This window comes from Ovis canadensis, chromosome 12 (genome assembly GCF_042477335.2).
Source record: "Ovis canadensis isolate MfBH-ARS-UI-01 breed Bighorn chromosome 12, ARS-UI_OviCan_v2, whole genome shotgun sequence".
Classification (NCBI taxonomy): Eukaryota; Metazoa; Chordata; class Mammalia; order Artiodactyla; family Bovidae; genus Ovis; species Ovis canadensis.
Window position 1 is genome coordinate 54,742,634 of NC_091256.1, and position 24,458 is coordinate 54,767,091.

The following is a 24,458-nucleotide window of genomic DNA, read 5'->3' on the forward strand; positions in this document are numbered from 1 at the left end:
GATGCCTCCACCCCAGATGACTCCGTGGTGCCCCCCATGTGGCCCTGGGCCCGTGGCCTGGTCAGGGCCAGAGAACACACGTGCTTGTGTGTCTTCTGCTCTGGTTTCCAGGAAGAGGTGTCCTGAGGGGCCCTGAGGGTCTGTTCAGATTGAACTGGCGAGCTGACCAGCCTCACCCAGGAGGCCAGCCCCTTCGCCACAGGGCCTGGATGAGAAGCAAGGACTCAAAGAGTCCCTATCCTGTTTTAAGATCTCGTTACCAGGCTTCTGGCTCAAAACAGAACCTGGAAAGGAAAAGGTGTTGAGAAAAGGCAGATAGGTGCGGAGTAACGTGGTTAATTCTAATTCTCAGAGCATGCCCACCCAAAAGCCAGGCCCAGACACGAGAGTCTCAGAGCCCCCTCGGGACAGAACACGGGGCCAGGCTAGGAAACAGAAGCCATGATACACAAAAGAACAGGACGCACGGACAAGGGCCAAGCAGTCCTGCCGTTGCCACTCACCTCCTGCCCAGAGTCAAGACCACCAAGGGAGCCCAGATCTCACGATGGCTTTGGGGCCAGTTCCACAGCCAGTGGTGGCGCCCTGAGGTCGGGGTCTTACCTACCCCAGCTCCCCCCACCCTGCAGGCTCCGGGCTGCGGCTCACCTGCTTGCCTAGGTAATGGTCCACCCGGTACATCTCCTCTTCCCGGAAAAAGCTCCCCAGTTCTGCGGCCAGCTGTTGGGCAGAGTGGAGGTCATGACCAAAGGGTTTCTCCAGCACGACGCGCAGCCAGGCGCTGGGGCCTGGTCGGCAGCTGCTGTTGATGTTGCGGGCGATGTCCACGTAGGCAAAGGGCGGCACCGAGAGGTAGAAAATTCGGCCAGTCTCCCGGAGGCCTTCGTGCTCGACCTGGGCCTCGATGTCCTTGCTCAGGGCCAGGTAGTCCTCGGGCGTCTTCAACCGGCGGTACTCACTCAGCTGCTGGAACTGAGCCTTTAGTTCAGCACAGTGACCCGAGGCCATGTCCCCGGGGCAGGACAGGGACTCCAGGACCTTGGCGATGGCCTCCTGGCCCTGCTCGGTGCTCGTCAGAGCAGTCCCGTGGAAGCGAAAATGGTGGCCCTTCCCCACCTCCTCCAGGTACAGATGGAACAGGCCCTGCCACAGGTACTTTCTGGCCAGGTCCCCGGTGGCTCCCAGCAGGATGATGGAGACCTGTCCGGGGTGATCCTGGGCCTGCAAGCCGCTGAGCAGGGCCACACACACGGCCGCCATGAGCATCTTCCAGACACCTGGGCGCCTAGGAAAGACAGAGAAGCAACAAGGAAGGATCAGACATGGCCCGGTGGCTGCGATGTTGGGGGGTAACACATTCGTAGGTTATCAAACATTTCCTGCCTGGCAAGGAACAGCCACCTGTTTCGCAGGAAAATGTTTCGGTTGCACAGCTTCCCTCTCCCTCCTCACAGCCTGGCTTCTGTGCCAAGCAGCCAGTGGGCCGGGAGCCTGCCCTGTGAGCAGAGATAACGCCACTTGCTGGAGGGGTGCCGTTCTGCGCAGGAGCGGCAGCCCCCAGCGAGGCCCCAGTGTGGTCGTGCGCTTGGAGCCGTCCACTCGACGACCAACACCAGTCTCATCCATAAGCACAGGTGGCCGGGGTCATCAGAGCAGCAGGCCATGGTCTTAGATGATGACCTGGAGCTGGGGGGACGTTGTCGCCCCCTCACTTCTCCGTCTGCTCTTCCCAAATCTATTGGGCTCCAAGCACAAAATGACCACTAACATTTTTTTTTTTTCTGGCCACTCGGCATGCAGTATCTTCCCTGACCAGGGACAGAACCCATCCCCCTGCACTGGGAGCACAGTCTTAGCCACAGACTGCCAGGGAAGTCCACAAAATGACCACTAATCATTGCTGCTGCACTGTGATCAAAAACTCGGATTCTGGAACCAACTGAGTTTGAGTCCCAGCTCAACCCTGACCTTGAACAATTATCTAACCTCTCTGTACCTCAGTTTCCTCATCAGAAATGATGGTATTCATGGTCCCTACACCAGAGAGCTGTTAAAAGGAGAAAATGAGTGACTGCTGAGAAGGTCTTGGACAATGCCTACCACCTATTAAAGCACTAGATAAGTGGTGGCTATCATTATGGGACTAGAATGGGTTAGCATACATTATAGTGTATGTTAATAGCAGCAAACACTGAATGCTGGCATGTGCCAAACACTGAGCTAACTACTTCTGTGCACAAGATTTCCCTGAATCCAGACAAGAGCCTTGCAAAGAACCAGTGGAGGGGGGACTTCCCTAGTAGTCCAGTGGCTAAGACTCTGGGCTACCACTGCAGGAGGCCCAGGTTCGATTCCTAATCAGGGCACTAGATCCCATACGCTGCAGCTAAGAGGTCACATGCTGCAACTAAAAATCCTGCATGCTGCAACGAAGATTGAAGATCGCAGATCGCATGTGCCACAACTGAGACCCAGCGCAGCCAAATAAATATTACAGAAAAAAAAGAACCAGTGAAGGAGTGCTATCACAGTCCCCCACTTCTAGAGATAGACAAGCTAAGGCTCAGGCAGGTGAAAGTCCTGTGAGAAAGTGGGGGAAGCTGGGCAGGCATCTGGCTCCTTGGCTCCAGAGCTGATGGGCAGGAATTACACACTACGGTCTCCCTGAGGTTAGTCTAACTTCTTGGGTAGTTTTCAGTCTCATCTGAAGCAGCTGACATGCAGGAGAGGTGAGGCACCAGACCTGTCACTGATGCACCAGAGGGTTTGACTCCCAGCTCAGACTGAGGCTGTAGGGCTGAATATGTTCAATTCTTACTCCCTGGCTCTCCCATTCTCCAAATCCCTGCCAAGGTCAGTGCTTTGAAGGAAAGACAGAAGGAATGGGCAGGAACATGACACAGCTCTCAGACCTAGGTCAGGGGCCTGGGGCCCAGCCTGGGGTGTGGGAGGACTGAAGAACGAACGAGGATGACTGGCTTGGCACAATTATATGGCAGGTGTTCTCCCAATAAAGGGTTAAAACAGTCTTCAACAATGAGGCGCTGGTCTAGTTATACAGATGGGGAAAATGAGGTTTAAAGAGACAGAAGGAATTCTGAAAAGGCCCTGCAGACCTCCCCTCACCCCAACACCATCTGCTGTATTGAGGGACCAGATCTGCCCCCAACTCTGACATCAGACCCCTTCCCCTCACTCTGCCTTTTCCTTCTTTCCCCACCTCTCTTGAGATTCATCTCCAACACGGCCTGGGTTAGTGGCCAAACCAAGATAGGACCCAGCAACAGTGTCTGCACCAGAATCTACAGGCACCAGACCTTCCCATCATGGGAGGTCTAACTGAAGGACCAAGGGACCACACGCGCAGCACCCCCAGCCTCCTCTTCCACTGTCCATCATTGGCACTCGTGCCCAAATTTGGACTACAGGGCCATTCAGCTTTCCGATCCCTATCCCTGGCCTGTCAAGCACTCCCTTCTTAACTGGCAAACCGCCCCAGTCTGGAGGGAAGGAAAAGCTGCAAGGTCAGTGCGGGAAAGAGGCAGCGAGAAATCTGAAGCCCAGGCAACAGCCTGGAGAAGGAGCAGCAGCCAGCTGGCAGCCGCGTCTCGGAGCTCCTGATCGGACACTGGCAGCCAGAGGTCTGGATGGGCCTGTCGTGGCAGGTGAGGGAGCTCCAAGGACCAGCACTGCTACCCCCACCCCAGGAGACGGCAGAAAACCTGAGCTGACCCCCGGGCCTCCATTTAACCCTGTTCTGACTCTGAAGTCTGCTGCAGTCTTCTCTGCCCAGCCCTCTCCGGGCTCCCAGAGCTCAGGTTAGATGCCCTTATCTCTTGCTTACGTCCCCAGCCTCCTTTAAACAAATATACATCAGAAATATCAGTTATTGCAACACGGCCGCTTACTCTGTGGTTGCTAAACAAGGGAACAACCCTTTCCTAAATGAGTCAGGAGGGGAGCAGTCCTGAATGTCTGGTTTTCTTATTACCATGTCTTTTAACCTTAACAGCGTTTCTCAAACTTCAGTGTGGTTATGAGTGTGCTTATGAATCTCTTGGAGAACTCTTTCAAAAATGCAGATTCTGGGGCAGAGGATCTGGGGATGGGGCCTAAGGTGCCAAGAGCCCACTGTGAGAAGCAGGGTCTGGAATGCTGAGTGGTGAAGCCGAGTCAGGGCCAGTGTCAGAGGGGAGCATCAGGTTTGATTCGGCTGCAGGGTTGTTCAAAATGCATGTGTGTGTATGTGTGTTAAGTAGCTTCCATCATGTCTGACTCTTTGCAACCCCATGCACTGTAGCCTGCCAAGCTCCTCTGTCCACGGGATTCTCCAGGCAAGAATACTGGAGTGGGTTGCCATGCCCTCCTCCAGGGGATCTTCCCTGACCCAGGAATCAAACCCGGATCTCTGGCACTGCAGGCAGATTCTCCAGGAAAGTCCCTTCAAAATGCACATTTCTGCCTCCTACTGCCTTCACCTCGGACCCCAGTGGGACCAGGGTGGGTGCACACACGGGCATTTCAAAGCCACCTTGAATGTTGGCGATGGACCCATCCCCCTGCAAAACCTGGTTACTAATGACCTCAAGACTAATAATACCTGACATCTACCAAGCAGTCAGCGTGTGCCAGACGACGTAAATGCATGTTCTCAACCCTCCCTCCACACAGCGCTGGAAGGAGTCCTGCAAGGATCCCATTTCACAGATGAGCAGACAGCAGGCCAAGTCCACTGTCCAGTTCCAGAGCCCAAGGCCCCAGGCACGGTGTGAAATGGCTCCCCAAGTGGAATGGAGGAAGGTGGCCTTTGGGTCAGAGGACCTGGGCTTAAGGCCATGTCTGAGCTCTGTGTGGTCCAATCAAGTCTCCTTGTCAGTCCTCACCTATCAAATGGGCTAACACCCCTCAAACTAAATAGAGGTTTGCAAAGACTAGCTGAGATGATACCAGTGACAAAAACCCTATACAAATGCGGAATTAGGGACTTCCCTGGTGACCCAGTGGCTAAGACTCCTCGCTCTCAAAGCAGGGAGGCTGGGTTCGATCCCTGGTCAGGGAACTAGTTCCCACACGCACAACTAAGACCCAGCGCGTATGTGCGTGTTCAGTCACTGCAGTCCTGTCTGGCTCTGTGTGACCCCATGGACTATAGCTCGCCAGCTCCTCTGTCCATGGAATTCTCTAGGCAAGCATACTGGAGTAGGTTGCCATACCCTTCTCCAGAAGACCCAGTACAGCCAAATGCATATATATATATATTGGTTTCCCAGGTGGCGCAGTGGTAAAGAATCCAACTGCCAATGCAAGAGATCCAAGTTTGATCCCTGGGTAGAGAACATCTCCTGGAGGAGGAAATGGCAACCCACTCCAGTATTCTTGCCTGGGAAATCTCATGGACAGAGGAACCTGGTGGGCTACAGTCCATGGGGTTGCAAAGAGTCAGGCATGACTGTGCACATACACAGCATGCATACACATACACACACAAACGCCAAGTTAATTAATGTACAGTGGCCCCTAACCCCGCCCAGCATGGCATGAGGCTGCTGCAGCTGCCAGGAAAACCTGTGCTGCCTCCTCCTCTCAGAAGCTCCAGAGCCCAGCGCTGCAGACAGTACGGGACACGCCCAGATGTCTATATAACACCCCCCTGCTTGCCCTTACACCCTGAGAAGAAGGGTACACAGGTATACAGATGTCCTCTCTGTTGCCCCGACAGAGGAATAAACAGGCTCCGAGAAGTCCAATTCCATCAAAGTCACGACCAGGCTCCTAGCCCCTGGAGAAGAGGTAACAGGGATCAAGGCTCCACGGCCACCTGTGGCCTAAACCGCTCTCGAGCTGCAAGCCTCTCCTTCTGAAGGATTTTCTGAAAAACTTTCTCCTGCTTCCTTGCCTCCTCTGAGAGCAATGGGCTATGAAATACATCTCCTAAGATCACATACTTGAACTTGGCCAAAAAAACACGGAAGTGGCATTCCAACGGCCAGTCCTGCTATGAACTGCATCTGTGTTTAATTAATAAATAAGAAAACCATGAGTGCAATGTATGAGCCACTCCGGGACAGGAGGACAGTGTATTCAACTGTGGACTGGAACACGTGGTGATTAGTACACAAAAGTGTCTAAACACCTTGTAACCTTGAACTTGCATGTTCCTTGCTGGGAACTGCAGTTGCCCCGCCTGTGGAGAGGCAGCTAGAGGAGCTTGACAGCACTTTCCTCCCAGTAAACTCTGTTTTCCAAGGAAAGGAGATAACCTCTCTATTACATGGGAGATGGCCATCACCTTTCTGAAGGCAGTTTAGGCCAGGAAATACAGGACTGAAGTAGGAAGCACGGAACTGATAACTGAGTCACTCAGAAATTAAAAGACCAAGCTCCCTGAAGCTCTAACTTCAGTGTGTGGAGGATGCAATCTCATTTACAATTATTATTCCAAATACTTGCCAGCAGCATGCACATTCGTGCATGCGAAGTCACTTCAGTTGTGTCCAACTCTTTTTGACCCTATGGACCAGACCCTGCCAGGCTCCTCTGCCCAAGGAATTCTCCAGGCAAGAATATTGGAGTGGGTTGTCATGCCCTCCTCCAGGGGATCTTCCCAACCCAGGGATCGAACCCACATCTCTTACGTCTCCTGCTTTACGCAGGTGAGTTCTTTACCACTAGCTCTCACCTTGCTACAAAGTGAGGTGGGGCAGAGGCTTCTTCCAGGGTATGACAGGCTCATCCAAGAGTCGGGACGGGCCAGCCCACATCCAGAGTCCAGGGCAGCACTCGCTACCCCCAGCTCCAGGGTGAGGGGCTCCTACTGGGCCTCCTGGGAGACTCACCTTTTAAAGTGCGGCTCTGCTGACATCCCCAAAGCTGCGAGCATGGACGTGGCCAGCCAGAGGGTACGGGCCAGAAGCGGGGTTCCCAAGCGAGAGAGGCAGACGTGGGGCGCACCCAGGACCAGTCTCAGCACAGCCCCGCCCTGGACAGGCACTCGGGCGGCAGAGCTGGTTCTGGGAAACCACGGGAGGAAGCAGCTCTGACCCTCTGGCCCCAGCAGGCAAGGGGCGGGAGAAAGGAGCCGGGAGGTGGACGCCAGCGGCTATTGGCACTCTGTCCCTTCCCTGGTGCCACATCCACATCTTTGACCTCTGCCTTCTATTTGCCCGGCAGGGGGAAGAGGAATTTTCTTCAAATCACAGCTCATGAGCTTGGTATTTTTTACAAGAGCGTGTGGGAGTGAAACGAAAGTTCAAAGTGCAGAGGAGTTTTTGCTGAAGTACAAAGGGATGTGCTGGTCCCTTCTACACTGGCCAGCTCCAGTAGGTTTCCCACACTCTCCTCTGTGCTCTGAGCCTTCTGCACAGACACCCCCATGTGGAGGCAAGTCAAACCTGTCATCGTCAACTGTGACCTGCATTCAACCCCTTGGGGCTAGACAGGGGACAGAACCCCAAGATCAGCTCTGAGACCATTTCCCCCCCTAAACTCATATAATTCTTGTTACCATCACCTCGGGGGTCAATATTTGGTCCCTACAATTCAAATGGTGTGTGAGAGCCATCACATATCTGCATGAGAGATTCAATTCCTAAATTTTCAGGAATTTGTCAAGTCAGTTGTTAAACACGGCCCCTATTAGAACCAAATTACATGAATTTAGAATCAAATAAGCTATATTAAAAAACAAAGATATTAAACACTCAATACTCCCTCATTGATTTACTTCATATTACTATTATCTCTGCTCTTGACATTATTTAACCTATTCCATCTGTTGTTGTTCAGTCACAAAGTCGTGTCCAACTCTTTGCGACCCCATGGACTGCAGCACACCAGGCTCTTCCATCCTCCACTCTCTCTCGTAGTTTGCTCAAATTCATGTCCACTGAGTCAGTGATGCTATCTAACCATCTCATCCTCTGCTGCCCCCTTCTCCCTTTGCCTTCAATTTTTCCCAGCATCAGGGTCTTTCCCAAAGAGTCAGCTCTTCACATCAGATGGCCAAAGTATTAGAGCTTCAGCATCAGTCCTTCCAATGAATATTCAGGGTTTGTTTCCTTTAGGATTGACCGGTATCTATAAGGTGAAGATATTCTGTAATGGTGTGCTTGAAACTGGCCGGCGTGGGAACATTTATTTATGCGGCAGATGTCGGCAAATGCTATCAAGCTGGCTCCTGGCCACCAACCGCCATCCCTTCCAGAGGTTGTTAAACATTTACCAATACACAACTGCCTGTACACCAAGCTGCTATTTCGAGTCTGGACTTTCTCCCCCTAAACTCCCGTCTCACACAGTCAACTGTGACTGTGACACCAACAGCTGGATGTCTACAAGACGTACCACATTAAAAAAAAAACTGACTTATCTCCCAAATGCTCCAAACGCAGGTCACCCATTCTCAGTAAATGGCAACTCCCCCCTTCCAGGGGCTCAGGCCAGAGATCTTGGGGCATTCGATCTGACAGCAAGTCCTATGGTTTCTATCACCAACATTTACCTAGAATACAACTACTCACCATTCTCACCACCTTCCATCTCTCCAGTCTGCTCCTAGCCACCATCACCTTTGTGTGGAACCACCTCCCTGGCCTCTCATTTCTATCTCTGCCTGAACCCAGGAGTCGGAGTGCTCTGTTCACAGCATCAGTCAGATCCTGTCCTTCTGTTCGGTGGCCGGCAGGGTCTACACACTCTGGTCTTCCATCTCTTACCTCTTTGATCTTTTCTCCTACACTCTGTCCCTCTCTGGGCTCCAGCCACCCATCCTCCTGCCCCAGGGCCCTTGTACTTGCTGTTCTTGCTGCCTGACCTACTTTTCCCTGCAGATGTCCATGTGGCTCATTCCCTCCCTAATTTCAATTATTTGCTGAAATGTCACCTCAGTGAGGCTTTCTCAGCTGACTCTGTGTAAAACTGTAAACCTCCAACCCTCATCTCATCCTCTGCTTTATGTCTCCCCATAGTACATACCTACATATGATAAGCAGATTTACTTTATCATCTATCACCCCTCCGCTCAAGAACCTATAAGTAAGTGCCTATGAGGACATGGGTTTTTCTGTTTTGCTCACTGCCTATCTCCTATCCAAAACAAGGCCTGGGGCTTCCCTAGTGGGACAGTGGATAGGAATCTGCCTGCCAAAGCAGGGGACACAGGGTTCAATCTCTGATCTGGGAAGATTCTACATGCCCGCAGGGCAACTAAGCCTGTGCTCCACAACTCCTGGGCCCTCTCTCTCTAGAGCTCGTGCTCAGCAAGAAGAGAAGGCCCTCGCCCAGCAATGAAGACACAGCACAGCCAAAATCAATCAGTTAATTAATATTTTTAAAAAGCGGGGCCTGGCTTTGCAGAAGGTATGCAATAAACATCTGCTGAATGAACAAATAAACCCCATTCGCCCAAGACCACTGTCGACTCTGTATGGGCGGCCCCGTGTGGATGATGACTCTCTAATGGCCACTTCAAGCACTGCGACACAGCACACATTAGCGGCAGCTCACTATCTGAAATGATACTATGAATAATAAAAGAGATATTTATAGAGCATTTAACTAAATGCAAAACACTGGGCTAAGAGCTTCACACGTGTCACACCATTTAGTTCTTGCCACAGCTGATGAGGCAGGTGGCTTCCCTGGCGGCACAGTGGTTAAGAATCCCAATGCAGGAGACACAGGCGATGCGGGGTCGATTCCTAGGTTGGGAAGATTCCCTGGAGAAGGAAATAGCAACCCACTCCAGTACTCTTGCCTGGCAAATTCCATAGACAGGGGAGCCTGATGGACTACAGTCTACAAACGAGGTCGCCGAGAGCTGGACGTGACTGAGCACAGCGCAGCATGAAGTGGGTACTGTCATTATACCAGTTTCTAGAGTGAGAAGAGAGGAAACTAAGGGGCAGAGAGAGAGAATAGCTCATTGAGGGCCAGGCGGCTTACAGGCGACAGCACTTGAATACAGGCAGTCTGCTTCGGCACCTTCCCACCTACCTCTAAAATGTGTGACATGCAGTAGGAAACAGCAACCCACTCCAGTTGTCTTGCCTGGAAAATTCTATGGACAGAGAGGCCTAGCAGGCTACAGTCTATGGAGTCACAAAGAGTCAGACACGACTGAACACAAACAAGGGCCCACCCTAAATCCAGGGTGATCTCATCTAAACATCCACAATTACATGTGCAAAGATCACTTTTCCAAATCAAATCACCTTTGCAGGTTCTGGGGTTATAAACTGGGCACACTTTTGGGGACCACTATTAAACCTACTGTAATGTGATAAGAAAAAAAAAATGTGTGACTACAACCCCAAATGACAAACTTAAAACACTGTTTTAGAGGAACTTCCATGGTGGAGTGGCTAAGACTCCACAGTACCAATGCAGGGGGCCCAGGTTCCACCCCTGGAAGGAAAACTAGATCCCACATGCTGCAACTAAGAGTTCGGAGGCTGTGATGAAGACTGAAGATCCAGAGAGCTACAACGAAGACCCAGTGTAGTCAAATAAATATATAAATACACATTTTCCAAAAAGACTGAAAAAAACAAAACAATAACAACACTGTTTTAGTGGACACAGATTCTGCTCCCTTCCAAGATCGGAATTACAGTGGTCTAAACGCTCCTATAAGTGACTCAAGCTGGTCAGCAGCTCTGCTTCCTGAGGTCAGGTTGCCCTGACAATGAACTGCTGTGAACGGCCTTGGCCTCTGATGTTCACTCTAACAGTGATTCACTCACCTTATTTCTGACATCATGAGGACACTGTATTTAAGGCTGAGTTGCTTTGTTAAAACCTGAAAGGCCCTTACTGGGGGAGGAGGGAGACACTAGTTTCTGGGATCTTAGCTATTTAGTAACTGTGTGACCTTATATAAGTTATTTAACCTCTTCCAACCTCAACTACAGATTATACTTAGGCCAAAGGAACTGAAGCATGGCAAAGCCTGGTGCAATCCACAGGTGGAACATTTGTGCTGCTAGGTATCTGTCTCGTTTCAGATTGCAGCCGTGTCTGTGTCATGGGAGACTTCTGCAGAGGTGTCCTGGTGCCATGGCTCCCTTCCCCAAGTCACGTGAGAGGCATGGGAGAAGAGAAGCTAAAGGCAAAGGAGAAAAGGAAAGCTATACCTATCTGAATGCAGAGTTCCAAAGAATAGCAAGGAGAGATAAGAAAGCCATCCTCAGTGATCAATGCAAAAAAATAGAGGAAAACAACAGAATGGGAAAGACTAGAGATCTCTTCAAGAAAATTACAGATACCAAGGAAACATTTCATGCAAAGATGGGGACCATAAAGGACAGAAACAGTATGGACCTAACAGAAGCAGAAGATGTTAAGAAGAGGTGGCAAGAATACACAGAAGAACTATACAAAAAAGATCTTCATGACCCAGATAACCATGATGGTGTGATCACTCACCAACCAGAGCCAGACATCCTGGAATGCAAAGTCAAGTGGGCCTTAGGAAGCATCACTACGAACAAAGCTAGTGGGGGTGATGGAATTCCAGTTGAGCTATTTCAAATCCTAAAAGATGATGCTGTGAAAGTGCTGCACTCAATATGCCAGCAAATTTGGAAAACTCAGCAGTGGCCACAGGACTGCAAAAGGTCAGTTTTCATTCCAATCCCAAAGAAAGGTAATGCCAAAGAATGTTCAAGCTACCGCACAATTGCACTCATCTCACATGCTGGCAAAGTAATGCTCAAAATTCTCCAAGCCAGGCTTGAACAGTACATGAACCAAGAACTTCCAGATGTTCAAACTGGATTTAGAAAAGGCAGAGGAACCAGAGATCAAATTGCCAACATCTGCTGGATCATCAAAAAAGAGAGTTCCAGAAAAACATCTACTTCTGCTTTAATGACTACACCAAAGCCGTTAAGTGTGTGGAACACAACAGTGGAAACTTCGTCAAAAGATAGGAATACCAGACCACCTTACCTGCCTCCTGAGAAATCTGTATGCAGGTCAAGAAGCAACAGTTAGAACTGGACATGGAACAATGGACGAGTTCCAAATTGGGAAGGGGGTACATCAAGGCTGTATATTGTCACAATGCTTATTTAACTTATACACAGAGTACATCATGCGAAATGCCAGGCTGGATGAAGCACAAGCTAGAATCAAGATTGCTGGGAGAAATATCAGTAACCTCATATATGCAGATGACACCAAGGTTATGGCAAGAAGTGAAGAGGAACTGAAGAGCCTCTTGATGAAAGTGAAAGAGGAGAGTGAAGAAGCTGGCTTAAAACTCAACATTCAAAAAACTAAGATCATGGCATCCGGTCCCATCACTTCATTGCAAACGGATGAGGAAACAGTGGAAAACAGTGACAGACTCTGTTTTCTTGGGCTCCAAAATCACTGCAGCCATGATATTAAAAGATGCTTGTTCCTTGGAAGAAAAGCTATGACCAACCTAGACATCGGATTAAAAAACAGAGACATTACTTTGCCAACAAAGGTCCATCTAGTCAAAGCTATGGTTTTTCCAGTAGTCATGTATGCATATGAGAGTTGGACCATAAAGAAAGCTGAGCGCCAAAGAACTGATGCTTTTGAACTGTGGTGTTGCAGAAGACTCTTGAGAGTCCCTTGGGCTGCAAGGAGATCAAACCAGTCAATCCTAAAGGAAATCAGTCTTGAATATTCATTGGAAGGACTGATGCTGACGCTGAAGCTCCAATACTCTGGCCACCTGATGTGAAGAACTGACTCACTGGAAAAGGCCCTGATGCTGGGAAAGATTGAAGGCAGGAGGAGAAGGGGACGACAGATGATGAGACAGCTGGATGGTATCACCAACTCGATGGACATGAGTTTGAGCAAGCTCCGGGAGTTGGTGATGGACAAGGAAGCATGGTGTGCTGTAGCCCATGGGGTTGCAGAGTCGGACACAACTAACTAACCAACCTCAACCACAGAGTGGGAAAACAAGTCAATAAGAAGCACAAAAGGAGACAATCCAAACAAAGCACCTGGCACAATGCTTGGCATATAGTAAATGTCCAAAAACTGTTAGCCACTGTCATTATTAAACCAAGAGCATCATGAATAAAGTGGCATTTCTTGCTTGTCTCTTGGAACTGCTGGGAAACCAACTGACTTCGCACAGCAGGAAAAAATGTCAAGGAACAGCTCACTGACAACTTCATGACCTTCCAGTCATACTGATGAAAAATCAAAGGGCTATAAAGCTTAGAGGGCTTCCCAGGTGGCTCAGCAGTAAAGAATCTGCCTGACAATGCAGGAGACGAGGGTTCAATCCCTGGGTCAGGAAGATCCACTGGAGAAGGAAATGGCAACCCACTCCAGTATTCTTGCCTAGGAAATCCCATGGACAGAGGAGCCTGGTGGACTACAGTCCACGGGATCACAATAAGTTGGACATGACTTAGCAACTAAACAGCAACAGCAGCATAAACCTGAGATGGTTAAAAAAGTCTCCACCCCAGCCCATAAGGGGTTTATAATCCAGGCCAAAGAATACAGCACTAGAGTAAATCTCTAACTCTGCAGCCCTGGGACTTTCACTTAACTACTCAGGGCCTTTTCTCCAGCTGTAAGATGGGGAGCATTCACCTCATTTTAATGTCTGGCCAAAAGAAAAAACAAAACAAAAAAGCCCAGATCATGGCTGTGAAAATACTTTGGGAGGTAAAGATGGTAAGAGGTCTCCTAGACAAAGAGCCACCCAGCTCCCAGTTCAGGGCAACAGAAAGCAAAACCAGACTTCCTGCTCTGCCTGTGGGTTAGGGACTGGCAGAATCCATGGTGAAATCTGGCAACAAGCAATGACATTTTGCCTTGTTCAAATTCCATCAATAAAATGAGAAGTCGGCAGGGACTTTCCTGGTGGCCCAGTGGCTAAGACTCCATACTCCAATGCAGAAGGCCACAGTTCCATCTCTGGTCAGGGAACTAGATCCCACATGCCATGACTAAAGATCTAGCATGCTTCAACTAAGACTTGATGCAGTCAAATATTTTTTAAGAAAATGAGAAGTGGATTGGCCACAGATGACCAAAGGTGCCTCTTGGTTTCCCTTTGCCCACAGATTTGACGGTTTCCTCTTTAAAGGGCCTAAAACCATCCCACAATAGTAAATTTTATTAGTCTTCGAATAAAGTAACTTGAATGCCTGCCTGGAGTGTTTATCCGCTGAGCAGCTATACCTCAAAGAAAGGGTTACATTAAAAAAAAAAACATTGCCTAAAGTGAGCTCTGTTCATGCCAAACACTGAGCATTTTCCTCTCAGGTGCTCCTAAAACTTGCCAGAAGATTAGCCCCCTAAACTCAAACACTCTATCCATCACTATAGAGTACGTACTAACTAATGTATCTGACTGTTTTGTGACCCCATGGACAGTAGCCCACTAGGTTCCTCTGCCCATGGGACTTCCTAGGCAAGAATACTGGAGTGGGTTGCCATTTCCACCTTCAGGGGACCTTCCCTACCCAGGGATCAAACCTGTGTCTCCTGCATTGGCAGGCGGATTCTTCATCACTGAGCCACCTGGGAAGCCTCAGTTAGTGTACAACATAGTTTAAAATACACCCAGTCTTTGAAGGTTTCCTGCTTTGACTAACTTTCAGGAGCCACAGGCCTTCCTGGGGGACAGTGGGGTGGGTGGGCAAGGAATTTCAGGTTATGACTTCTCCAGAAGTTCTCACTACCGTTTAAACACTCAAGTTTGAGTGAGCTGATTTTCAGAGACCCAGACAGGTCTGCTTCTGGAAAACCATTCATTGGATGGATGGATTTGAAACGCTGATGGAAACCTGAGCTCTAGTGCCAAAGCTTAAGCAGATTCCCAAGGGAAGTGGGAGTGGGTTGATGGGAGCCTCTGGTTTCTCCTCTCACTGAACTGAATTCCAGAAAGTCCAGGAAAAGGAGACGCCGCTGGCCCGTCCGGACCAGCCTCGACGGGGCTTGGCTGCCTCCAGCCAACCGGCCACCACGCAGCACTGCCGCGCCAAGGCATCTGCGAAGCAGGAAGTGAATAATTTATTTTGCGGAAGGAACGCGGGGAAGGAAATTGGGGCGGGTGGGTGGTAGCTGGGGTGACTCTTCCCAATCAAACGCCCGAGGATTTTACAGCGACGCAGGGCTGGCCTCCGGGACCGGCAGGTTCGCAGGGGCACAAGCGCGCAGCCCCAATCCGGCTGTAAAAGACTCCTCCTGCGGCTCAAGAAGCCGGAGAGAAAGCGGGGGAGGCAGCTTACTTCATCACGCCCGTCAGAGCCGGCAGCTTCTCCGGGAAACGTCGGGGGCGGCGCGTGCCGCGCGGTGCTGCTGGCCGGGCTCAGGCCAGGTCGGGGCCCGGCGCATTCTCTTCCGTCAGCCCGGCCACCCCCGACAGGTGCGCGTCACGCGGCCCCGCGCCTAACGCGCGCTCGGGTTTCGCCAGCGACGCCGGGGGCGGCGAGCGGGGGAGGGGGGGCGAGGCCGAGTCCGGCCGGACCGCCCGGTCCCGGCCCAACCCGAGACGCGTCAGTGTCCGGAAGCGCGGCTGACCCCTCTGGGCCTGGGCCTCAAACCCCTGCGGCCTCGGCGCGCGCGCAGTGAGGCCCCGGCCCTGGGACGCGCGCGCGCAGTAGGGCCGGGCCAGGGGCGCGTGCAGCGGGGCCCCCGGGCCTAGGACGCGCGCTCGCGCGCGCGCAGCAGGACCGGGCGAGGGGCGCGCGCAGTGGGGCTGAGCCGGGACTGGCGGCGGAGGCGGAGGCGGAGGCGCAGGCGAGACCACGCCCCCTAGCTCGGGTTGTTAGGGGTTGGCGGGCGGGCCCCTCTCAAATGTTTCCCTGGTTCGCGTGGATGGGCTGGTCTTAAGAGCGAAGTGAGCGGGCCTTTTTCTGCGTCTCTGGAATCTCTTGTGCGTCGTAGGGGCCGGGCCGCCTTCTTGGACACGGGAGGGCCGAGGGAAGTCGTTGTGTCGTGGAGCCGAGTTGCTGGCTCCTCGTCAGATTCTGGCACAAGCCGTGGGACCTGGAACTGATCACTTGACCTCCCTAGGGCTCGCATTTCTCCATCTGTAGAAGGAGCGGCGTGGTGCCCCCAATTTTTAATCTCTAGAAGAAGTGATTTAGGGGAGAGAGAACAGGCTATGGCCGTGTCTCCACCAGACAGCTTCAAAAGTCTGTCTACGCTCGTGTGACCTTGAAGACACTGCGTGCTGCGTGCTAAGTCACTTCAGTTCGGTCGCTCAGTCATGGCCGACTCTGCGACCCCATAAATTGCAGCACGCCAGGCCTCCCTGTCCATCACCAGCTCCCGGAGTTCGCTCAAACTCATGTGCATCGAGTCGGTGATACCATCCAGCCATCTCATCCTCTGTCGTCCCCTTCTCCTGCCCCCAATCCCTCCCAGCATCAGAATCTTTTCCAATGAGTCAACTCTTCGCATGAGGTGGCCAAAGTATTGGAGTTTCAGCTTTAGCATCATTCCTTCCAAAGAACACCCAGGACTGATCTCCTTTAGAATGGACTGGTTGGATCTCCTTGCAGTCCAAGCAAGGGACTCTCAAGAGTCTTCTCCAACACCACAGTTCAAAAGCATCAATTCTTCAGCACTCAGCTTTCTTCACAGTCCAACTCTCACATCCATACATGACCACTGGAAAAACCATAGCCTTGACTAGATGGACCTTTGTTGGCAAAGTAATGTCTCTGCTTTTGAATATGCTATCTAGGTTGGTCATAACTTTCCTTCCAAGGAGTAAGCGTCTTTTAATTTCATGGCTGCAATCACCATCTGCAGTGATTTTGGAGCCCAAAGAAATAAAGTCTGACACTGTTTCCACTGTTTCCCTATCTATTCCCCATGAAGTGACGGGACCGGATGCCATGATCTTCATTTTCAGAATGTTGAGCTTTAAGCCAACTTTTTCACTCTCCTCTTTCTCTTTCATCAAGAGGCTTTTGAGTTCCTCTTCACTTTCTGCCATAAGAGTGGTGTCATCTGCATATCTGAGGTTATTGATATTTCTCCCGGCAATCTTGATTCCAGCTTGTGCTTCTTCCAGCCCAGGGTTTCTCATAATGTACTCTGCATAGAAGTTAAATAAGCAGGGTGACAATATACAGCCTTGAAGTCATTTCAGTCGTGTCCAACTCTTTGCAATCCTATGAACTGTAGCCCACTAGGCGCCTCTGTCCATGGGATTCTCCAGGCAAGAGTGGACTGGCAACCCTGGACTGGGTTGCCCTGCCCTCCTCCAGGGGATCTTCTCAACCCAGGAATCGAACCTGTGTCTTCTGCGGCTTCTGCATTTCAGGCGTATTCTTTACCGCTGAGCCATCTCCCTGTGATAAGTGCTCAGCAAGTGGTAGCTTGCATCTCTGGGGCTTTATTAGCAAGACAGTGGATGGGAAGAAGACCTTATCTGTAGGATGATGGGGTGATGATAAAGGAGATGACCAGTGAGCTGCCTCTCAGCACTCAGTGGATGGTATGCCAGTCCTTTGCCCCATTCTTCGCCATGATCGCATGGTGCCTACCCTCACCCTCACCTTGGTGGTCACTTTTCTCCCAGCTCTACACTGCTGCCAGTGCCCCCAGTGGGGCCATGGCCATCAGAAAAGCAGCTGCTTCTTCCTGCTTCCCAGCTGACCCTGGGTGACCTTGAATTAACGCACGACCACCAGGACCACCTCCCAGACATAGCTCCCCCACCCTTTGCCCATTCCTGAGCCTCTTAGCTCTTTCCCTTCTTCAGACCCACCTTTCTCCCACCCCAGACACAGGAGAATACTTGGTCACCTATGCTGGGGAGTGCGGGACCACCCAAGAAGGGGCATTCTGACCAGAAAGAAAAAACTTTTAGTAACTTTTTATTTCATGAAGGTTCCACTAGAGGTAGGAATGTCAGGAACTAGCAGAAGGAACTTGGCAGTGGCCAGCAGGACTAAGAAGGGCCAACAGGCATGATTAACACACAGGATATTAGGCAAGAGGGTTCCAGGAAGGCTGGGGAGCCAAGGGGGGCTGGGCTCCACTGTCACCAGGGCCAGGGGCCATCTGGGGCCTGCAGGGAGCTGCTGGATGTCAGCAAAGACTTGGCCATGCTGGGTTTGGAACTGTGGGGAAAGTTAAGGAGCCAGGTCCCTGCCAGACTGCCTCCACAGCTGGAAGTGGGTAGGAGGGTCTAGGGAAGGGGCCAGCCAAACCATATTGGACAATGCCAGGACTCAGTCAAGAGCTCTCCCCACATTCATGGCCCCAGGTGCACTGTGCACTCACATACCATGTAAACCCAAGCCAAAGGAGGTACAGATAGAAGAAGGCAGGTGCCCAGAGGCAGAGATGAACGGAGGGGACGTTTCCCAGATCCCTGTACAGACATCATGAGAGTGATCTTCAGTTACCTCTAGAACATCTTTAAAAACACTCCATGGGCTTCCCTGGTGGTCCAGTGGTTGAGAATCCAACTGTCAATGCAGGGGACATGGGTTTGATCCCTGATCGAGAAACTAAGATCCCACATGCAATGGGGCAACTGAGCCCAGGCAACCTAGAACCCGAGCTCTGCAACAAGAGAAGGCACCACAATGGAAAGCCTGAGCTCTGCAACTAGGGAGTAGGCTCTGCTCACTGCAACTAGAGAAAGCCTGCACACAGCAGTGAAGACCCAGCACAGCCAATAATAAATAAATTCATTAAATAAAATTAAAAATCTTTAAATGAATGAAGACATCCCAAAGCCAAGTCACCTATAAGCAGCTTATTAAGAAAATGCTTGTGTCCACATAGGAATCAGTGGGGTGGATCAGGGGAGTAACGTGAGGTGAGTCTAGAGCATCACAGCACTTCTCCCTAATGAGAGAAGTACTTCCACACCCACACATAGTTGAGATGTTTTCATTTCTCTGCCCTCCTCCCTGTCTTGGAGTCCTATCTCAGTCTCCTCCTGACTCTGTTCCTCCTAGTCTGATCTGAACCATTGCTTTACTTTCTTTCCATCATGAAAACAATTTGGTCCCATGATGCTTTCAAACTGTAGTGCTGGAGAAGACTCTTGAGAATCCCTTGGACAGCAAGGAGATCAAACCAGGAAATCAACCCTACATATTCATTGGAAGGACTGATTCTGAATCTGATGTTGAATACTTTGGCCACCTGATACAAAAAGCCAACTCATTGGAAAAGACCCTGATGCTGGGAAAGATTGAGGGCAGGAGGAGAAGGGGATGACAGAGGATGAGATGTTTGGATGGGATCACCAACACAATGGACATGACTTCTCATGTCCAAAGGACATGGTAGTGAAGGACAGGGAAGCCTGGCATGGTGCAGTCTGTGGGGTCACAAAGAATCAGACATGACTTAGCGACTGAACAACAGCAAGCTGTGAGAATATTGCTCCCCCCAAACCAAAAATCTCAAACTTTGTCCACGGGACTTTGTGATGAGCTTCAGCACCTTTGGATACCTGAAGCTTTTCTCACTTCTGTGCTAACAGCAGCTGCAAGGCCACATGACAAGGTACTCCACATCCTGAGGGACCAGGTGTGCCCAAAATGCTCTGAAGGAAGCCAGAATAAAGGCATGATACCCCATGGAGGGGAGCGTGTCCTGTGACCCAAACTGTGTCTGCCAAGGATCTCCCTGGAGTTCTGTTTGAAGCTGAGCTTTTTTTTTTTTTTTTTTTTCTTTCTTTCTTTCTTTCTTAACTGTGGGGTAGGCAAGTCAGGGTTAATTCGGCCTGCTTCCCAGATGTGGAAAGTGAGACCTGGAGAGATGAATGATTCACCAGAGAGGGCAGAGGAGTTAGAAATAAAATCATGTTACAGTTTCTATATTGGGGCCGCTGCTGCTGCTAAGTCGCTTCAGTCGTGTCCGACTCTGTGCGACCCAGAGTCGGCAGTCCACCAGGCTCCCCCTTCCCCAGGATTCTCCAGGCAAGAACACTGGAGTGGGTTGCCATTTCCTTCTTCAATGCATGAAAGTGAAAAGTGAAAGTGAAGTCGCTCAGCCACGTCCAACTCTTCGAGGACCCCACGGACTGCAGCCTACCAGGCTCCTCTGTCCATGGGATTTTCCAGGCAAGCTATTTTGGGGCAGCAGTCACTAAGTGAGCTCTATTCCTTCAGTCTTTGCATGGGGTAGGAAGGAAAGAACAGGTGTGTGGATTTTCAGCCACGAGTATACCTTTTCCTGCCCAGCCATGAGAAAGACGAGCACTCCTTGTTTTAAATATTGGCTTATTAAAGTCTACATAAAGTAACAGCTACATGTTGGTTTTCTATTGCGGCCATAACAATTGACTACCATTTAGTGGCTTAAACAAAACAAATATATTATCTTACTGTCCTGTAGGCCAGGAATCTGATGTGGATCTCACTGGGCTAAAACCAAAGAGTTGCAGTGCTGTGCTCCTTTTATGAGGAGCCCTTTCCTTGTTCATTTGGGTGCAGAAATCAGATCCTTGTGGTTTTAGGACTGAGATTCCTGTTGCCTTGGCGACTGTCAGCTGAGGACCATTCCTAGCTTCTAAAGACTAGCACATTCCCTAGCTTGTGACCCCTTTCCTTAGTCTTCAAAGCCAGCAATGGCAGGTCAAGTGCTTAGCATCTCTCATCCTTCCCGTCAGGTTCATTTCTCTGATGGATCTGGGATTGGACTTCTGTTTTTAAGGATTCATATGATTAGATGGCCCATTTGTGTAAACCAGGATCATCTACCTCAACTCAGAGTCCATACCTTTAATCATACCTGCAAAGTCTTTTTCGCCATATAAGGTGACATACTCACAGACTCCACACATTGGGGCCTGGACAGCTTTAGAGAGTCACAATTCTGCCTACCACAAATTATGAATTCACAGATTCTCAAACCCTCTTGATTTTCCAGGGTTTTCATCACATGATTTTTTTGGTAACAGTTTTACTGTGATATAATTTGCATTCTACACAGTTCATCCATTTAAAGTGTACAATTCATTGTTTTTTAATATAGCCACAGAGTTGTGCACCCATCACCACATCAATTAAGAACATTTTAATCACCCCAACAAGAAACGATGTACCTGTTGGCACTGACTCCCTACTTCCCCTCAGTTCTCTCAACCCTAGGGAACCACAAATCTACTTTCTGTACCTGTGGATTCTCCTACCCTGTATATTTCATATAAATGGACTCATATAATATGTGGCCTTTGGGGCTTCCCTGGTGGCTCAGCTGGTGAAGAATCTGCCTGGAATGTGGGCAACCTGGGTTCGATCCCTGGGTTGGGAAGATCCCCTGGAGAAGAGAACAGACTCCAGTATTCTGGCCTGGAGAATTCCATGGACTCTACAGTCCATGGGGTCTGCAAAGAGTCAGACACAACTGAGCGACTTTCACTTTCACATGACATTGAGCATTTTTTCGTGTGCTTATTGGCCGTTTCTTATTAGAGAACTATCTAGTCATATTCTTCACCCATTTTCAAGTGGGTTTTTTTTTTTTTTTTACCATTGAGTTGTTAGAATTCTTTATATATGCTCAACACAGGCCCCATACCAGATTTGCAAAAATTTTCTCCAATTCTTTGGGTTATATTTTCACTTTCCTGATGATGTCTTCTGTAGCATAAGAATTTTTTTTATTCTGATGTCCGGCTTATCTATTTTTTTTGGTTTGTTGCTTGTGCTTCTGGAATCATATCTAAGAAGGCTTTGCCTAGTCCAATACCATGAAAATGTATGCTTGCATGTTCTTCTAAAAGTTTGTTTTAGCTTGTACGTTTAGGCTTTTGATTCATTTTTGGTCAGTTTTTGTAGATGATGTGAGAGGAAGGAGGTCCAATTTTATCCCTTGGCATGTGGCTATCCAGCTGTCCCAGAATGCTTTGCTGAACTGTCACATGATGGGTTCCAAACACATCTTCTTGGATCGCTCTACAATATGGACATGATCCAAGTCCCTCCCCAGTCCAGTAAGCAAGACTCCAGCGGACCAATGCCTGGCAAGCAGCAGATCCTCAAAACATGTTTGTCAGATGAATGTGGTGAAGGTGGGGAATCAGAGCCCCATGTTCAGGGGTTGGAGTCCCCTTCACTCTGCACTTAGCTGTGACTCTGGCAATATTTTCTCCCAGTGGCCACGTGGCCAGAGTCTAAAGAGGTGCCTTGGTACCCTTGAGTGAAGGACGCAAACTAAGCTGAGTCTTTTTGTTTGTCTACTTTAGTCATGCCACATGGCACAGCTTGCAGGATCCCAGTTACCCAACCAAGCCATGCAGTAACAGCACCAAGTCCTAAACATTAGGCCACCCGGGAACTCAAGGGGCCATACTAGCAGGGCTCTTACTGCCTAAACACAGACCTCAGGGGGAAAAAATCCCAAAGCTTGTTTCAAGGCTGCTAGGGAACAGGGAGGCCAAGGGAAAGGAAAAGAGAAGATTGGGAAGCAGCTGGCTTGAATGTGAACCAGGGCAGGGAACCTTGAGTAATGAATCGAGACGCACCTGTACTCAAGGTCAGCATTCCTTGCCTTAAGCTTCAAGAGGCAAAAGCAGGAAAAAGCTCTTGGCTGGCAGATGAAATGAAAAGATAAAAGTGTTGGCAGCCACCCCAGACATCTCTGCAGCAGCAAAAGCCGCATGAGATCCTTTGGGCCAAGTGGAGCCGCAGCCTGGGGACAGCCAAGCCTCTGGAGCGGGCGACAGATGAACCTGGGGTCTGCGGAAGGACAAGGCACCCTTGCCGGGGAAATGTGATGGTCAGCAGAACCTCACGAGACAGAGGCCAGCTTCCGGATGGCTTCTCCAGGAAGCAGATGCTGTCTGCCTTTCCCAGCCCTGACTCTGCAGTGGCCTGGTCTGGAGCCAGGAGCTGGGAGCCTCTGATGAAACAGCAGCTCCCAAGTGGCGGCAGGGTCATATCAGGGGACAACCGCTCACTCCTCAGCCCCTTCCACTCCCCTCTCCAGTCCTGGACACACAGGTAAGGTACCCCTTGGTCATTCATGCATCTAATACAACATGCCAGGCTGTCTAGGCTCAGGGAACGTAGCCATGAACAAGGCTCCTGTTCTCAAGGAGCTTATATTCTACTCCAAGTCGGGGTGTGTTGTGGGGAGACAGAAGATCAACCAGTAAAAGAATAATTGTGTGCATTCTCAGTCGCTTCAGTCATGTCTGACTCTGTGTGACCCCTGGGGCTGTAGCCTGCCAGTCTCCTCTGTCCATGGGATTCTCCAGGCAAGAATACTGGCGTGGGTTGCCATACACTTCTCCAAAGGATCTTCCCAACCCTGGGATAGAACCTGTGTCTCTTGTGTCTCCTGCATTGGCAGGCAGGCTCTCTACCACTAGCGCTGCCTAGGAAGCCCAAAAGAATAATTGTGCTGTGTTGAGCTTAGTCTCTCAGTTATGTCCGACTCTGTGCGACTCCATGGACTGTAGTCCGCCAGGCTTCTCTGTCCATGGGATTCTCCAAGCAAGAATACTGGAGTGAATTACCATACCTGTCTCCAGGAGATCTTCCCGACCCAGGGATTGAACCTGCATCCCTTACATCTCCTGCATCAGCAGGCAGGCTCTTCACCACTAGCTCCACCTGGGAAGCCCAAAAGAATATTACAGAATCACAATTGTGATGAAGAAAATAAAACAGAATAATGGAATAGGATGTCTGACTGTATGGTCAAGAAAGGCCTCTCCAGGGGTGACATTGGACTGAGACTAGAGGGAAAAGGGCCAGTTGCACAAAACGGAGAAGAGTGTTCCAGGCAGAGAGAACAGCACGTACAAAGGCCCTGGGGCAGGAAATAGCTTGGCGTGTCTGAAAGGAGGCCAGTGTGGCTGGAGCACCAAGCAGCGGGAGGCCTGAGAACAGGTTGTAGAAGCTGGGACACATGAGGCCTTCTAGGCCATGGGAAGGAACGTGGATTTTATTCTAATGTTCAGTGGAGGCCCCTGGGGAATTTTAAATAAGAGAACTGACAAAATCAGTTTTCATTTTGGAAAGTCCCCGGGTTCACGGCTGCAGGCCTGGAGGAGAAGCATATTGAGTAGGTGGGGGTTACTATAGAGTCCAGACAGCCTAGGGCCACAAATCCAGGATGGATTAAAATGTAGATGCAATCACTGTTCAGATACGGCAAGGCAAACAGATCAAAAGAGGACTGCTGCTGAGAAGGTAGTCGGTTGCAGTACCTAAGAAGAGTGGGCATGCCCTGCCACCCATGCAGGGTCATGAGGATGCACCAGGGTCAGCCAGGGGACAGAGGGAGTGAGGGAAAATGTGTACAAGAGCCTCAATAGTGGTTTCCATGGGAAGGCATGGGTGAGACAGGGTCAGCAGGCTTAGGATTGGCCAGTTTGAAGAGTATCAGTAGGCTCTAGGGCATAGGGGCTGCCCCCTACTTGTCTGTCTTTGGTCCAGGGTAATGGGGGCAGGTTGATAGTGGCCCAGGGTGTGAGAGCCTGATAGAGAAGGAGGTTGTGGCTTAGGGATTGGATC

General features: G+C 50.2%; 1 protein-coding gene across 2 annotated transcripts in view; it reads right to left on the reverse strand.

Annotated features, from left to right (window-relative positions):
• H6PD (hexose-6-phosphate dehydrogenase/glucose 1-dehydrogenase) overlaps positions 1-15,725 on the reverse strand; it is a 40,806-nt gene extending 25,081 nt beyond the window's left edge. The window contains exons 1-2 of one of the 2 annotated variants that reach the window (XM_069545768.1): positions 15,240-15,725; positions 649-1,285 (exon numbers count right to left, since the gene is read on the reverse strand). In XM_069545768.1, coding sequence (XP_069401869.1) covers positions 649-1,285; positions 15,240-15,244 — 642 coding nt within the window. In that variant the 5' untranslated portion in view covers positions 15,245-15,725. Of the gene's footprint in view, positions 1-648; positions 1,286-6,836; positions 7,191-15,239 lie in introns of those variants that run through there. The other variant, XM_069545767.1, reaches the window with a different exon arrangement.
• Between the last annotated feature and the right edge of the window lie 8,733 nt (positions 15,726-24,458).